The following is a 17,706-nucleotide window of genomic DNA, read 5'->3' on the forward strand; positions in this document are numbered from 1 at the left end:
CAGAGGCCCTCACCCAGCAGTGGATCGACCACGGCTGACGAAGAAGCCACCACGTGCTCGCGAGCAGACATTCGACCCACGTGGCACACCGCCGCGTGACCCCTGACCCCAGGGACCCCCCCTCCCTCTTCGACAAGGGGCACACCCACCACAGCGACAACCAATCAGCTACGCTGTGCGAGTACACCACGTGACCGCTTGAAAACCAATCGCACGCGACAAGGGGCCGGCGGGGGGGGGCTGTTGGGCGTGGCGGGCCTGCGACTCCTCTGGCATACCAGCGAACGTCATCGCCAAGCGGCAACAGATTTCTTTATAAAGGGCCGTCCATCTTGGTAAGGGGGTAAAGTTGGCCTCGCCATTTCCGACGAAGACCGCGGTCGGCTCCGGGGGGGGTTGGGGGCGGGGCTGTCGACGTCTTGGCGGCGTCACGCGCCCTGGCGAATGGGAGGGGTGGCGGTATCTGCGAGCGACTGATTTATGTTTTTTTCTTTTACTCCCTTAGTAAGATGGCGTCAGCGGGCGAGGGGGCGTCACCGGGGCGAGGCGTGGCCCGGGCGTGGGGCTCTGTGGCTGGGAGGAGGAGAGGAGGCGGAGGCGGCCGTGGGGAGTCATGGCCGCGGAGCGAGAGGACGCGGTTCGAGCCCGGGCGCGGCTCGGTCTCATCGCGGGGCACCTCAAGGCCCGGCCCGCGGCGGGCTACGCGGGAGCGACACCCCAGCAATGCGCCTCCTCGGAGGAGGGGGGAGACGCGGGCAGGACCATACCCATGCGCAGGTGACGGCGTGCGAGAGTGAGACAGAGAGGCAGGGAGGGAGATTTCCCGCGTGTCTTCCTGTCAGTTTGTGTGTTGGTGCACCTAGCCTGGCACAGGCGCCGTGGTGAGCGCGGCGAATTGCGGTTGCAGCAGGACAGAGCGGGGTGCGCGCCGAGAAGTTTTGTGGCTGTGAGTGTGTCGGGTGCGTGTGTGGTGCACCTAGCCTGGCACAAGCGGTGGGTGACGTCGCGGACTCACAGGGCTGTACGTCTTCTTGGTTCTTTCGGTAAAGTCACGTAGAATGGAAATAATAAAAATAAAACAATAAAATATTTTATTATTTTTATTTCCATTCTACGTGACTTTACCGAAAGAACCAAGAAGATGAATCCCTGCAGTCACGAAAGCTTAAAATCGAAATTTAGGGCTGTACGTGATTGTGTTTCTGTGCATGCTTTAATAGGAGCCTGCGAGTTTGTCACCTGTGGTCTCCGCGTGTGTGTGTGTTGTGTAAGTTAGTGTCGGTTATGAGTGGGTATTTTGTGTGCTTGTAGTTGGAAGTACATTCGTCCGTGTGTCCGCCTTCATTTCTGTGACGGTGCGTGCTTTTATCTGACGTGTGCGTGTTGTTGGTGTGTGGTGTGTTTGTGTGTGGTGTGCCGATGTCCGTGTGCGCTTGTGAGAGTTCACGGTGACCAAGTTAAATCGGTAAACCTGTCACGGTGGTTCATTGCCGAGGTGAAGTTCTCCGGTGACCCGGTCTCAACCCCACATCCCTCTCGTCCCCTCCCATCCCCTCATCTCCACCCCTCGCTCCCCTCTCAATCCCCACGGCTCCCCTATACGCCCCCATACACCCCCCCTCGCAGACAGGACCTGCTCAAGTGGAACGGATGGGGGTACACCGACTCCAGATTCATCTTCAACAAGAAGGGGCAGGCAGAGTTCACGGGGAAGAGGTGAGGAGGAGGAGGAGTTGAAGGGAATTCCGAGCACACCTCACGACCACTCCCTTAACGGTTGTCACAGCCGTCAACCCGTACGGGTTTACCCTGTGTTCTTGTACAGGGAAATTCAGGTTTCAGATCCATATACGGCGTACAGCCGTTTCAATGCGGGCAAAACAAACCGTCGCTTTTGTCTATTTGTTTGTGTTTCTCCCTCGTGATGGGGCTTTGTAGGATGAACGTTGAGATTTATAAGAGACACGGGGTGACCACCAATACGGTCTGAATTGGTCTGTGATAAGGTAGGCAGCACCGATGAGGGGTTGAAAGGTATGGGTTAGGATCAGAGCGGGCGAGCTGGACTGCACAGCCATAGGCTGATGATGGTGGCCCACTCAGGGGATACATTCCAGCCGGGTTTGTCCAGGTTGATGACCTGGAAAGTTTTATATTTTTGCACCTGGCACACCACATCCATCATTTCTTTGGCTGTCGTGACGAGTCGTGTGCCTTTACCGGTCTGCTAGCCACGAGAGGGCTTCAGCAGCCTCGACATGCGTCTGGACAACGATGTTATTTTTCCTTACGTTTCTGCCCAGGAAGTCACATGTCGGCGTTGAGAGTCCATCAACACTTAGTTGGTCCACTTGAAGACCTCGTACGATCGGTTTCTGGCCCTCAACAGGGCCTTTTTCGTTCAGCATTTAGCTCTACGAATCACAAATGGATTTGAATTAATGACGTCCATTTCACCCAGATTGCGGTGTTGGTTCTATTGAAGGTTGACGTGAAAAAACAACGCAACAGGTGGAGCCACCGTGAGTAGGCGGCCGACCGTGATCCGGTGCTAACGCGCCGACCCTGTGGCTGTGTCACCGTGTGGTGCAGGTACCGGGTGAGCGGCCTGGTGTTGCCGGCGCTCCGGGAATGGATGGAGCAGACCTTCGGCGCCAGCGTTGAGCACCACAGCGATGCGCGGGTGCGCTTTCCCACCTTAGCAAACGGTGGTGGTGGAGATTCCACATTCTCATGGCGGTGCAAAGTTCACCCGTAGAGACGAACGCTTTTTGACTTCCAGCAGTGGTACTCGAGAGCGATGATTCACATGGCAAACAACGCGGCTGTGACCATAACATCGGTCCTCCCGTCAAGTATTACAAGTAGCGTGACAGCACTATGCAGCGTGTGTGATGCGCGCAGACTTCTCACACTTTTTTTGTCGGCGGCAAGTTTTTCGTCATACACGGATAATGTGAGAATTGGTTTAAATTGATACTTATTTTAATGACTGACTCCTGAGTGACGACTGGACTGGATTTTAAAGTATGTATGCTGTGACCACATTTTATTTACATTTTTGGTGGTAATAATAATAACTTACTGAAGTTCCCCAACAACTTTCTAAAGTTAAAAGATTCTGCTGATATAGCTCTCTCCCATGTCTGTCTCCCGCATGTGTCCCATGTCTCTCTCCCATGTCTCCCTTGTTTCACTCCCATGTCACCAATATCTCTCTCCCGTGTCTCCCGTCTTATCTCTCTCTCTTCCGTCCACAGACGTCGGTGAACGTGGAGGCGGTGCCGCCGCCGGTGCGTCACGAGGCGTTCGTGCGCGACCTCCAGCGAGCGGCGGTGCCGATGTCCGAGGACCCCGAGGACCGGCTGTTCCGCGCGCACGGTCGGTCTCCCGCCCCGTGCAGTCCTCGCACGCTTACTCGTTCGTGATCACAACAACTCCTGTGACCGACACCGTGTGGAGAGGCCTTCATCCAGACAGTGGATTGACCAAGTGCTCCAAATAATCTAAATAACAATAGTAACATGACAGCTCATGGTGACCTGCTCCTTCTGCGCACTTAAGACGGCAATATTTTGACCTCGCAGTTTCGCGGTCAGTGGTCCATCGGCCTGGAGCTCACTGACGCTGCGCGATGTTGGAGACTCTTCGCAGACATTTAACCAGTTCGGTAGAAGATGCAAGACATAACTGTTTAATAGAGCTTGCTTTGTACGAATATTGCATACTTGTGACAAGGTTATAAGAGTTGCGTGTATATAAATGTACTTGCAAAGGTCTGGGCGGTGGGTTAAGAAACTGGGCGGAGCGTAAACTCCTCGCTGACCGGAGCAGCCCTCTGACCCTACCGCACACCACCGCCACTCTCTCTCTCTCTGTCTCTCTCACCCCTGTGTCGTTTGCGCAGGTCACTGCCTGCATGAGATCTTCGCTCTGCGGGAGGGCAGGCTGGAGCGAGTTCCCGACCTCGTAGTGTGGCCCGGTGAGCGTCTCTGGGGAATTCCAACCAATATTCCACTTTAAATCAGCAATGGACGTGGTGCTCATCTCCCATTGGCAACCATGAACCGGTGGTGGAAATTCCACATTCCTATGGCAGGGTTGGGTGTCTCGGTGGCGGGATGTTAAGTACCTTGCGAGGTGTACAGGACGTTATGGGTTTGATCTCAACCCTGATGCCTGTATATTTGGAGTTTGCTTGTTCTCCCCGTGGGCATGTGGATTTTTTTTCTCCCGGTACTCTGGTTTTCCCCTCCACATTTAGAATCAGCATGCGTTGATTCTAAATGTGTATTTGGCTGCGATACATTTTCACATGATAAGCCAAAAAGTGAACTGTCATTTGTGGCCAGGTCACGTCTTAAAAATAGCTATATAGCTCAGTGGGCCTTACCTGGTAGAATAGAAATAGTTTATAGTCCATCCAGAGGGCAACCACTGTTGTGAACTTTCCGCAACGTGGTATCAATTTTATTCACCCCAGAGGGATGATGGGCTGAGTGAACGCCCCACCCATCCAGAATTTTAAGCTCGCAGTCTTCCCATTGCGAGCCGCTCACCTAGCTGGTTCGCTTTAATTACAGGTAATACCATCTACCCATGTTTATCCAGGGTGATGCGGCAGAGGAGTGACCAGCGTAAAACTAAAACACGGATAGCGCCAAACAAATGTCAATTAAACTACGAGCGTGCAATTATTGTTTAGCTGCGTAGAATGCTGGTGAAGCCGCAGAATGTGTCGTTTGTTTCGATGAAAGTAATCCATCGGTTTTCTTTCCAACATGTTTGTAGTTATATATATATTTTTATATTATTAATTATTATGTAAAAATATATATTTATAACCCATGCTAACCTGATTGGGATACTTTACAATCCACTGTTATTGCATCATCTCCCTACAGACGGGCTTGCACAATGACCTTAATCATTACCTTTTTCCATCCATTTCATTCACCTACTGTACATAATACAGTTTTTTTGGTTTAGATCGTGTAAATATATAAATTTGTCGTTAAACCCGCCACCACCCGACACAGCCAATTAGTAAGGTTTGTCACTAAACAAAACATGCCCATTGGTTACGATGGCAGCACACCGGTGCGTGTTAAACTCACTTACTGTATCATCTTCATTTACCTACTGTAACCAAGAGCCTACTTTATGGACAGTTATATTTCGTGAGTTTGAATTTTTTTTTTGTAAAATTACATTGCCCATGCTCATCATCATCATCCTCGTCATCATCGAATCGATGGCTGGGGAGGAACGTGGATCCATTACCTGCCTGCCCATGTCCGTGTTTTTCGACGGGTCGCAGGCAGCCATGAAGACGTGGTGCGGATCGTGGAGCTGGCTGTGCAGCACAACGTCTGCATCATCCCGTACGGCGGTGCGTTCCGTGTGTGTGTGTGTGCGACGCCACTTAATACAAATTGCGAAACAAATAAAGAACTAAATAGATAAACATCTCTTCCCCGAATGGAATTCCAATCGTTCGATTGGCATCGTGTCATTAGACCCAAAAATCCGTTAGTTTTTTTCTAAAGCCTAACACGTAGGCTTTCGCGACCAATATCATCCATAATGCAGTTTTTTTTTGTGTTAGATTGCTAAAATATATAAATGTGTCGTTCAACCTGCCACCACCCGACACAGCCAATTAGTAAGGTTTGTCACGTAAACAGAACGTGCTAATTCGTTACTAGTACAGCACAGCGGTGTGTTTGAGAGCAAAGCCACAACATTTACAATCTGAGTACGACGTTTCGCCAGTAATTAGCCTCATCTGGCGACAGCCAGGCCGCTCTGCAACACAGACTCGGATATTACAGAACTGTTTTCAACATTGCTTTGAGTGACCTTGTTTCCAGGTAGAGGGCAGCACTTTTTCACCCGCTCTGCTACACGAGAGTGATGTTCGTTAAAATACAGTCAAACCAATATTTTTAATTCTCAGAATTGGATTTAACCAAATTAACTGTAGAACCAATTTTAATACAAATCATATATTTATACGTACAAAGTCATTGGAGACCAGGCTAAGGACAGCAAATTGCCTGCACTTATAAACTGGTATAACCACTGGCGGCTGCTTGGATTGGCACCAGGATCTCAATGGTGGCAGCTCAGAGCACAGACCTCTTGAGCCACACGGCCACCTCCCAATCACCGCTTTCATCTGGCTGTGGATGCGTTTCCCGGTTGCCCGTGCACACTCTGCACCACTGCATGCTCTTGAACCCGGCGGTCACACAAAGCAAACGCAGAGAAGCGGCGGGTAGGCATGATGTTGACATAGTTTTATGGTAATAATTATCTATTGTACCCGTCATGTTAGGGTTTTCTACAACATGCCCGTTGTAGATGGACTCTCCCATTTGTTGTTGTCTTGTTACCAGTTTTGTTCTGATTGTCCTCTCGGTGTTGTGGCGTGAGACAAAGTGCACGTTCGGAACTCTATTAGAGAATGGTCCGTTGACGGAGATATCGCAGAACTGATTGTTAGATCCATTCACATGACCTCGTTTATCCACACGAAGGGATGCTCCGCTTTCTTACCTGCCCTGCTCGAGAGATGTTCATCGCTTGAGCTACATTATATCCCAATGAAAAATATCGAAAATAGAAAACACCAACATTTGAACGTGACAATTGTATTATACATTCATTGGTGGCTGGGCGGGAACCTTCGACTTGAGAACTGCATTTAATCGCGGTCGTGACAAACCCGTGATCTCAGCAGCGTCAGCTCCACGTTTCTGACCTTTGAACCATCCAGCTGCCTCCATTTCACCCGTTAATCACGCCAATAATTCTCGCATGTTTACTCTGCGTACGCAACGCTCTAATGTGCACCACATGCCCTGTTGCGGTTGACACTTGAGTGTCGTGTTCCATAACGCCGCGTGTCCATCTCAAACTATATATGTACGTACGTTGAACTATCGTACGTAGCCAACCGTATGTGTGTGTATGTGTGTACGTTCAACTTCTTTTGCACTGTACGTAGCCAACTGTGCTAATCGGAAGTGCGGGGGAAGGACAACAAACTAAACACAAAAAGCATTTATCAAGAAATACGTTTACAATCTACATTTAAAAGTGCATAGCTCCAGTGGTTTCCGAATATCGGAATGGAACGGCGTTCCCGACGGCCGCAAAATCACATCTTTGACGAGTGCGCGTGTTTCCCGTCTCCATGTCTTCGTGTTTGTGTCCTGTCCTGGCAGGCGGCACCAGCGTATCCAGCGCCCTCGAGTGTCCCAGTGACGAGACGCGCACCATCGTCTCCGTCGACACGTCTCAGATGGTACGGCTTGCCGCCTGCCTGCTCGCTCACTCGCACCGTCTGCTCTGTGGCCCCAAGGGCCCCCCCCCCCTTTGGACTAAGAGGGCCCCAAACACATGTTCTGCAGAGTTTATAGAGGCCACCACGCCTTGCAGGGTTTTCGGCTCAGGGTGGTAGGGAAGCTTTTCTTCACTGAGGGCCAAATAGGAGTCTCAGATTCCTTTGACGGGCAATCACACATCCTATAAATATTGCGTGTGTGTCGACCCATTGTACAGAGGCCCTTTGCAGTGAGTGTGAAATTATAATTAGAACACAGGGTTCTAGTCGGGTCGTAAATATTGCCCTCTAGTTCCTGATTAATGCAGCTCCGCCAAATAACTGTCATTTGTGAACCATTTCTAAATTCATATCAGTTAGGTTCCTTACCACTGGTTTAGAGGGTCCAGCATGCACTCCACAAGGCTCGTAGGTTCCACCAAACATTAAACTGAAACTACTAAACTTTATATTTGACCAGGTAAGGCCCACTGCTAAATAGCTCTTTTTCAGAAGCGACCTGGCCATAAATGATAGCTCAACAAAGTGGCTTTTCGTGTGGAAATTTATAGCAACAAAATACCCTCAAGGCATGTTTATGAATGTGGAGGGAAAAACCGGAGGATCCGGAGAAAATCCACTCAACCACGACGAGAATACGCAAACTCCAGTTAACATCTCCTAGCGACCGTGATGACGATAGAGAGAGGGAGACACGAAAACTCTGAATACACAGTAGCAGGCATCAGGGTCGAGATCGAACCCACGACCTGCTGCATACCAGGCGAGATGTAAACACGCCATTTAACACTCCAGTTAAAGAGTCTGCGCCTTACCACAAACCCTGCTTGCGCCTCCCTTTCAGAACCGCATCCTGTGGATCGACGAGATGAATCTGACGGCACGGATCCAGGCGGGGATCATCGGGCAGGACCTGGAGAGAGAGGTGGGATGACGATGACGCACGCGGGCACCCATGCCAAGTTCCCCGCGTCCATACCCCGGTTCCCCCGTGGCCTCTAACTGGGGCTTTAACCTGGTCCCCTCCCCCCTCTCCAGCGTTACGATAATTGAATACTTGACCCAATTGTGGCGGTGTAACGGTCGGAGCCGCCCTGCGTGTGTGCGCGTTTATGATGCCCCCGTGCGATGGATGGTGCAACTTTTGTCCGCGGCGTTCCCCCCTCAGCGTATCCCCTTGTCCCTTTGTTCACGTGGCCCCATGCCGACGGGCCCCCCAAGTCACCATATCCCCATGTCCCCGTATCTGCATTTCTCCATTTGTCACGTATGCCTGTGTCTCCATTGCTACGCCCACGTACTCTGATGTCTACGTGCTCTCATGTCTGCGTATCACGAAGCCACGTGTCCCCGTGTCTCGTGTGTTTCTATATCTCGCGTATCTCCGTGCCCCGCCCCCCCCCGTGTATCTCAGCTGGGCGAGCGAGGCTACTGCACGGGCCACGAGCCTGACTCCATGGAGTTCAGCTCGCTGGGCGGGTGGGTGGCGACGCGCGCCTCCGGCATGAAGAAGAACGTCTACGGCAACATCGAGGACATGGTGAGGCAGCGGCAGAAGCGGCACACGCCGCGGGGCGGGGGGGGGCACGCATGTTGTGACGCCGCGTGGTGACACCGTGACTCCGTGTGTTGATGCCTTGGGAGACGATGCGCCGTGTCACGGTTCTGGGTATGGCGGTGCTTTGGTAACCTGCCTCCGTACTCCCTTAAAACAGCCACCATCTCTACTCCCTCGCCCATCCTGCTGCCGCTACTCCCTGCCCCCACCCCCCAGCTACGACCAGGCCTACCCCTATCACTACCCCAACCCCTACCACTACCCCAACCCCTATCACTACCCCAATCCCTATCACTACCCCAACCCCTACCGCTACCCCAACCCCTATCACTACCTCAATCCCTATCACTACCCCAACCCCTATCACTACCCCAATCCCTATCACTACCCCAACCCCTACCGCTACCCCAACCCCTATCACTACCCCAACCCCTATCACTACCCCAACCCCTATCACTACCCCAACCCCTATCACTACCCCAATCCGTATCGCTGCGTGGTAATGCTGCATGTGACGGCGCTGCGTGGTAACGCTGCTTGTGATGATTACCGTGGCGGTTTGTGCGTGTGCTGCGCGTGCAGCTGGTGCATGTGAAGGTGGTGACACCACGCGGCGTGGTGGAGAAGAGCTGCCAGGGCCCACGCACCTCAACGGGCCCCGACGTTCACCACTTCATCATGGGATCCGAGGGTAACTCCAAACAACAAAGATCCCCCGTATAGCCTTGACAGACTCTCGGGGCAAGTGCTGTTAGCGAGCACCACACACGTAGACACACGCGCAGCAACAACAACAGCCGCCATACGCCATTTGGTGTAATTAAAGATAAATGAAGTGATAATATAATCACGACATTGACGATATTTTGCAAGACGGACCGCGCGACTATCGTGCAGCTTGCACCTTGCGGCAGTCCGTCGTAGCATCGCCTTATCGCGGCGACCATCGTTACACGGATGAGATCCCCCACACCCCCCTCCTCCACCATGGCGCAGTCCCCCCCCTTCCTCCCCAGAGGTTATGAACTCCAAGGGTCACGGTGGGGTCACTCCAGGAATTTGTGTTGTGTTCCTGTCCCAGCCGGCTCGCCACTCCCCCTCCCCCAGCCTGTGACCGGGGTTTGAACTTTAGCGTTGTTCGTGGCCGGCCGACGCATCTGTCACGTGCCAGAGTTACAGCCCCTCCGGAGTCACGGCCGGGTCATCGGGCTGCTGCTAGGCGATCGGCGGCGCATGCACATTTTTTTCGCACCTCCGATGAGCACGGTTGGACTAAGCACGGTGTGCGAAAGAATGTTCCGCGTACATTTGATTTGACTTTCCGTGGTTTCTTGGTAAATTCTACGTGAGGCTGAGAGTGCCTGCCACGCCCCGCCCCACCTCCTCGCGCGCCGTGCCTGCTCGCTGCGCAGGTGCTCGCTTAACAGCACCTGCCCCAACAGCAAACGTCAGCTACACGTTGGGGGGGATGGGTGGAATTTTTTGTCTTTGTTTGCACGTGTATGTGCCCGCATGCGTGTGCGCGCATGTGCATCTGTGTGCCTATACATCTGTGTGTGTGTACATGTATGTGTGCGTTTGCGCATGTTCGTGTATGAGCGCATGTGCGCACGTGTACATGCGTGCGCGTACGTTACTGCGTGTTTAACCGTGCGTGCGTGCGTGTGTGTGCCACAGGAACCCTGGGGTTGGTGACCGAGGTCACCATGAAGATCCGGCCGTTGCCCCAGTCCCAGAAGTACGGCTCGGTGGTTTTCCCGTCGTTTGAGCAGGGCGTGGCCTGCCTGCGTGAGGTCGCTCGCCAGGTGAGACCCTGAGGCATGCCCCTCTGCTCATAGCCATGCTGTGCCCCTCAACCTGCCTTGCCCCCTAACCCTGCCTTGTCACACTCGATCGTTGAGGCCGCTGTGCTGCTGCTGCTGCTGCTGTTGTTGTGGTGCTGTGTGCAGAGATGTGCGCCGGCCTCCATCCGCCTCGTCGACAACTCACAGTTTCAGTTTGGTACGACCGCTCCCCACGTCAGCCCTCGCTGCACAAACCACACGCCTCACCCCTCGCTCCACGAACCACACACCTCACCCCTCACACCACGAACCACACGCCTCACCCCTCACACCACGAACCACACACCTCACCACTCACACCACGAACCACACACCTCACCACTCACACCACGAACCCCAGACTGATGTGCGGTCTCCATCTCCGCTGTTCAGGGCACGCGCTCAAACCGCAGGTCTCGTCAATCTTCACATCATTCCTGGACGGCCTCAAGAAATTCTACATCACCAAGGTGGGTGGGTTATGGGTTGGTATGGGTGCGCAGGTGGGAGTGGTTGTGTGAGTGGGAATGGGTGGGTGGGTATGGGTGGATGGGGGTGGGTGGATGGGTGGGTCACGATGGGTGCGTGCGTGGGTGGGTGGATGGATATTGGTGGTGCGGTGGGTGGGTGAGTATGGGTGAAGCGGTGGGTGGATGGAGGTGTGGGTACGGGTGGGTCGGTAAATAATAGTTAATTCAGGGCATGTGACTGAAAAAATGAGTTATTGGCAGAGGTTTGTACCTACCTGTGCATGTAATTGTGATGTAAGGGTTTGTGAATGTGATTATTTCGTTTAATAGGGGCTGTGTGAGAATGCGTAGTTTACTGGTGCGCGTGTGTGCCATCGTGCGCCGGTGTATGCCTATAACTCACAACCATTAATGTGTGTGTGCATATTTCCTCACATTATATGTGTGTATGCCCTGTGCGTGTGTAATTCACGAGTGACCACTTGTCTTTGTTCGTACGTGCGTGTGCGCGCGTATTATGTACATGTCCATACGTCCGTGTAATGACCCTGATGTAGTTCACAGCAGCTGTGCGTCTTGTGTAATTCACGACGCTCCGTGCTTTTGCGATTGTATACCTGTAATTCAATTGTTTGCACGCGTGTGTCCGTGCGTCCGTGCGTGTGTCTGCGGTGACCCCCGTCGCAGTTCAAGGGCTTCGACCCGCAGCACCTGTGCGTGGCGACGCTGCTGTTTGAGGGCGACCGGGATGCCGTGCTGCAGCAGGAGAAACACGTGTACGACATCGCCGCCAAGTTCGGGTGAGGGTGCCCTCCTGGGCCAGGCTGCCCCCACTCTCAGACGCTGCCCTCCATACACGCTGCCCCCCGTACACGTTGCCCCATCCCCGCTCACAGATGCTGCCCTCCGTACACGCTGCCCCAGTCCCGCTTACAGACGTTGCCCTCCGTTCACACTGCCCCAGTCCGCTGCAAAGGCTCCCCCCGTAGTTGCTGCCCAAGTACGGACTCCTCCTGTTGAAGATGTCCCAATCGAGGCTACCTTTCTTGAGGCTGCCATTTTTAAGGCTGTCCTCATTCGGGCTGCCCTTATTGAGACCATCTCTATTAGATAGAGTTACCCCTATCATACTCTATGTCCACGTCAAGGGTTCCTCGATATAGTGGCTGCCCATTGCTGCCCTTGTACAGACTTTTCCTGTAGACCCTGCCCTGCAAGCACTGCCTCTGCAGACCCTTTCGCTGAGCGACGACCTTATCGCGGGGACCGTACCCCCTGTGGACACCTGCCCCTCTCGATGCCGTCCGTCCCTGGCCTCTCATGCCGTTGCCCTCCGCGCTGTGTTGCTGCAGGGGCCTGGCGGCAGGCGAGGATAACGGGCAGCGCGGGTACCTCCTCACCTTCATCATCGCGTACCTGCGCGTGAGTCACGTCGGGCGCCGCGCATCACCACGCGACACTGCTTGTCTGCGCGTGTGGCGCCCGTCGTGCGGAGTAAACCGCTCGAAAATAAACAAAACTACGACAATGGAAATAAAAAAATCCACTGGCCAATATGTCCAGCTCAAGTGACCTCACCAGGTATTCTTTCTCGAGTTGTCTGCTGCAGGGTGGGCTCACAGTTCGAGTTCCCTCCTCCTCCGTCCTGGTCCATCTCTCGAGCTTTTTCCTCTTCGCTGCGTCACTCAGCCTCCCCTTTCTTCACCTCATCGAGCAGCGACTTCCTCCTTCCCTACCTCTTCCCTCCTCCCTCCTCCTCCTCCTTCATCTTTGCTTTATTTTCCCCAACATGCTTCTGAAGCTTCCTTCGGCAAGCCTGCTTCTCTGGCAGTACGACCCGTCTACATTCTTGATCTTCTTCCTTCTCTGCATAGCTCCGATCAGGCTTGTTCCCGGACGTACACCGCAACATCTTTAACCTCCGCTGTGCTCCGCTATGTCCGTCTTGTCACTCACAGGACCTGGGCATGGACTACTACATCATCGCGGAGTCGTTTGAGACGTCTGTGCCTTGGGACAGGTAACTACAAAACGATTTTTTTAATTTGTATTTTACCAGGTATGTAGCTATGTAGCTCTTTTTTAGAAGTGACCTGGCTGTCACAAATAATAGCTGAACGAAGTGGCTTATCACGTGGAAATTCATAGCAGCCAACATTCGTGATGTTGATTCTAAATGTGGAGGGAAAAACCGGAGGACCCGAAGAAATATCCACGCGATCGTGGGAAGAGAGACACGCAAACTTCAAATATCCAGACATCAGGGTCGGGTTCGAACCCACGACCTCTTGTATACTAGGCGGGGTAGTTAACAGCTTGCCATCGTGGTGGCAATGGCAATCACGATGATAACCTGAGGGTGTAGCACAGCGCTCTCCCCAGCATTGTTTCGGGTCGCTGAATAAATTTGCCCCTGGGATAAAATGCACGACGTTACTTTGAAGCCGAAAGTAGCTTGAAGAAATACTCGTTCGACCGTTGGTTTCTCACCTACGGGGGGCCGGGGGGTGGGGTATGCAAGGTCACGCGTGTCCGCACGTAGTCTGTATCTCCTGACGCGATGCTCGAAGTTGTTTGCGTGACAGCACTGTGCTGTGACAGGCCGAGAGCACCATACAAAGACCGCGCTGACCCCGCTCGCCCACACGCTCGCGCGCGTTTTAACACGCGTGTGCGGAGAGTGCTCCGTCGCTGTGGTTGGTGTACTGCGCTTACGAACACGGCCGCCAGAATTTTAATCCAGCCGGTGCGGTTTGAAAACCTCAACACTGGGGACGCAGAGGCGGCCGGGCGTGGTTCTGACCACACCACCCCCTCGTGTGCCATTTCAACCTTCATTTGTGCTCGCTAACAGCGCTTGCCCCCTACGGTCTGTGAAGGCTATGTGCATGTGCTGCGTTGTGCGCACATATCCACATGTTGCACGTGTGTGTCCGTTCGTGTACGTGCGTGTCCCTGGGGAGCGGTAGTGTAGCGGTAAGCGCGCTGCGCTACGAATGATGAACTTGAGTTCGATTCCTGCTCACGCCCAACACCAGTGACGATTATCTGAACCGGTTCTGGGCCTCCCCTAGGTCAACTCAGCCTCAAATGAGTACCTGGTGTGGTGTGTAAACATCACCACTGGGGAGACAAAGGCGGCCGGGCGTAGTATTGGCCACTGACCTTCTCGTGCGCCGTGCCGGCCTTCATCGGTGCCCGCTAACAGCACTTGCCGCAACAGTCTGGTTAAGGCTACACAGGGGACTCTTCGTCTTTGTGCGTGTCCGTGCGTGCGTGTGCAGAGTCCTGGATCTGTGCCGGAACGTGAAGGAGTGTCTCATCCGCGAGAGCAAAGAGCGAGGGGTGCAGTTCCCGGCGTTCGCCTCGTGCAGGTTGTTTGCCTGGCGGTGGCACCGCACGCGGCACACAGATCAAAGCGGTTGCTCGGGGGGTGTGGGGGGAGAAGCCGTTATCTCGAGCAAACAGCAGCGCTTGGCTTGCTGCGCCATCCCAAACCGCCGTGGGTGGCTTCCTCGTGCGCCGACGAGGTTGATTTGACCGATCGAGATCGTCTGCCGTTGGTGGTCGTGGTGGTGGACGGGATGACTCCAGGGGTTCATATACCGGTCGTGCCAAAAACGCTGAGCTGACACCACAAAGACCTTGAGTTTGAATCTGGGTTAGTGTCTGCTGCCCGTGTTGAAAGTGTGGCCAGTTGACGTCAGCGCAGCCTCCAATGACCCGCATAGAAACCAATCTGCAATCGATGAAACCGCTTTCTCTACTGGAGTTAACGGGCTCACAGAGATTCATAGACTTAAGACTTAAATAGAAACTCGTACGCTCGCATTGAGACCCACAGACTGTGATTAAACCAGGTTACCAAATGTAGCAAGTTGACGGTATAAGTCCGGTCACCACTGACTGCGACAAGATCATTGCGTTTGCTTGACCGCTATAATTTCGGATGGATCCCCGACCCCCTGGCAAAGCTTTTGGTTTCGATTGACACGCCATGCGACGTCGTCATACGCGGGTTGTATCGGGGCGACGTACAGAAACTGCCGCGCGGTGGTCGAAGGGTAACCTCTCCTCTCCGCCCGCCCCCGGCGCTCCCCCGGTGCTCCCCCGGTGCTCCCCCGGTGCTGCCGCTCCGGTGATCGTTGGCGCAGGGTGACGCAGACGTACGACGCCGGCGCCTGCGTTTACTTCTACTTCGCCTTCAACTACCGCGGACTCAGCGACCCCGTGCACGTCTACGAGCAGATCGAGGTGAGGCCGCCCCCTAGCGCCCGCCGCTGCAATAGCCCCGCGTCGTTTCTAGCGGTGAGCAATGTACGCACGTTGCTCGCTGGTACCGCAAGAGGTCCCTGGCAGTGACAAAAGTATTGACAGGCTGAAAATATTCCCCCGTAGCACCCAAATCGAGTTTATCTCGTATAATAATAAACTCGGTTTTCCATAGCGCAGTTCGCACAAGGCCGATGGAGAAAGCCTGTTGTAAAAACAGGTGGGTTTTAAGACGCAATTTCAAAAGTTAAACAGACTCAGATTCCCGAATGAACCGAGGAAGGGAATTCTATAATTGTGGAGGATGGCTGCAAAAGGTTCTGTCTCCAGTAGGGCAGGGTCTGGTTTTTGGAATAATGAGAAAATCAGAATCGGCAAAGGCAAATATTGTTTGGGGCCATTTATAATCGGTAGGCCTCGTGTGGCTGTGGGCCACATGCACTTGAGTCACGACCCCATGGTTCCCCCTGCCCCCCTGGTTCAACCCCCCCCCCCGCGATCAATTCCCCGTTCCGTGTTTGTTCCCGGCAGAGCGCAGCGCGGGAAGAGATCTTGGCGAACGGGGGCAGCCTCTCTCACCACCACGGCGGTGAGCAGCGCCGTCACCGCTGCCACCGCGCACCGGCGCACGTGCCGAGCGTGCCACTCTCTCTCTCTTCCCAAGCTCGGCGATCTCTTTCTCTCCCGGCTCGCCACCGTGCCACGCGTGCAGATGTCTCTCTCCCCGCACGGCATCGCTCGCCGCTCAAAAATTCCCAGCATTGAGCGGCCGTGCGCCCGTCACGCTCGTGTGTGGTGGTGGTGGCGGCCTCTGCGGGTTGCTGTGCCCATTTGGTTTTGTGTGTGTTGTGTTTAAAGTGCGTCCACTGGTTTCTGTGTGTCCAAGTCAAAGTGATTTTCTGCTAAAAGCATTTAGGCGGCGCCCATCCCCCGTTTACAGCTCTGAGTCAGTGGTGGCACTTCCACATTGTTAGGGCAGGGGGGTGAGTCTATAGGACCACTGCTGACTTCCTCACTTCGTGGTACAGGGACTCCTCTACTTACGAACGAGTTAGATTCCAGAGGTCTGTTGGTAAGTTTATTTGTTCATAAGTCCAGAGCGGCAAATCCTGGTCCAGCTTTACTCCTGTCAATTCTAAACATGTTGTACGGCGTGTACACTAAACATGGGGAATGGCTTTAAAAGTTGTATAATCTCCTGCAGATGTAGATGCCACTATTGCCATCTATTGCGCGGCGGTTAAACTCACAACTCTCGGTCCGAACAGGTTTGGTTCGTATCTCTGAAAGTTTGTAAGTCGAACAATCGTAAGTAGAGAGGAGTCCCTGTACTCGTGTTATTACGCACAGAGGGATGGTGGGCGGAGTCTTTCCCCAACCAGGATTTTCCACTCGCTCTACCGCTGAGCTTCCTAGCCAAATGTATGTAATGTTTCTATGTGCTCTGTCCATCTCACGTTGTCGTATTTACAGCGGTACTCTGTGTGTGGTACTGTGTGCTGTCTGTCCATCTCACGTTGTCGTATTTACACCGGTACTCTGTGTGTGGTACTGTGTGCTGTCTGTCCATGTCACGTTGTCGTATTTACAGCGGTACTCTGTGTGTGGTACAGTGTGCTGTCTGTCCATGTCACGTTGTCGTATTTACAGCGGTACTCCCTGTGTGGTACTATGTGCTGTCTGTCCATCTCACGTGTTGTCGTATTTACACCGGTACTCCGTGTGTGGCGCTGTGCTTGTTCCGTGCCAGTGGGGAAGCTGCGCAAGCGCTGGCTGCCCTCTGCCGTGTCGGACGTCGGAGTGGGAATGCTCCGTGCCGTCAAGGACTACGTGGACCCCAAGAACATCTTCGGCAACAACAATCTGCTCTGAGGACCCATCCCACGGGGGTGGGCGGGGGGGCAGGAGGGGTTTGGCAGTAAGGGGGGGTGGTGTGGTGGAGGGGGGTGGGTACGTACGGAGGACAGTAGCTGGCAGAGAGGGCAACCCATTTCCACGAATAAACCAAACCGACCATCAAACACCGCACTTGGAGCCGTGAAACAGGCCAGTCGCCAGATGGTGCCACTCAGCACTTGATGGGAACACCCACCACCAGATGGACACTCACTAGATAGGGCCACCCCCAAGATGGGCCACTCGTCAGATGCGTGGAGTGGCCGAAGCGGTGAGCCGCCGTGGCGTAGGCAGAGCCCGGGTTTGATTTTCTGGCCTTGCCCCACACCGCACTTA

The 17,706-nt window shown here is 53.7% G+C and overlaps 1 protein-coding gene across 1 annotated transcript; it reads left to right on the top strand.

Annotated features, from left to right (window-relative positions):
* Nucleotides 1-569: 569 nt before the first annotated feature.
* Nucleotides 570-17,369, top strand: AGPS (alkylglycerone phosphate synthase). The gene is made up of 20 exons (XM_078604014.1): nt 570-777; nt 1,627-1,716; nt 2,593-2,683; nt 3,261-3,381; nt 3,908-3,982; nt 5,321-5,392; nt 7,233-7,312; nt 8,196-8,276; nt 8,766-8,891; nt 9,492-9,600; nt 10,587-10,714; nt 10,859-10,910; nt 11,126-11,202; nt 11,890-12,002; nt 12,555-12,624; nt 13,161-13,222; nt 14,487-14,576; nt 15,357-15,456; nt 16,006-16,063; nt 17,225-17,369. The coding sequence occupies exons 1-20, from the start codon at nt 614-616 to the stop codon at nt 17,344-17,346; spliced, it is 1,881 nt and encodes a 626-aa protein (XP_078460140.1). The 5' UTR covers nt 570-613; the 3' UTR covers nt 17,347-17,369.
* The last annotated feature ends 337 nt before the right edge of the window (nt 17,370-17,706 follow it).

This window comes from Lampetra planeri, chromosome 21 (assembly GCF_965212315.1).
Source record: "Lampetra planeri chromosome 21, kcLamPlan1.2.h2, whole genome shotgun sequence".
NCBI classification, from domain to species: domain Eukaryota; kingdom Metazoa; phylum Chordata; class Hyperoartia; order Petromyzontiformes; family Petromyzontidae; genus Lampetra; species Lampetra planeri.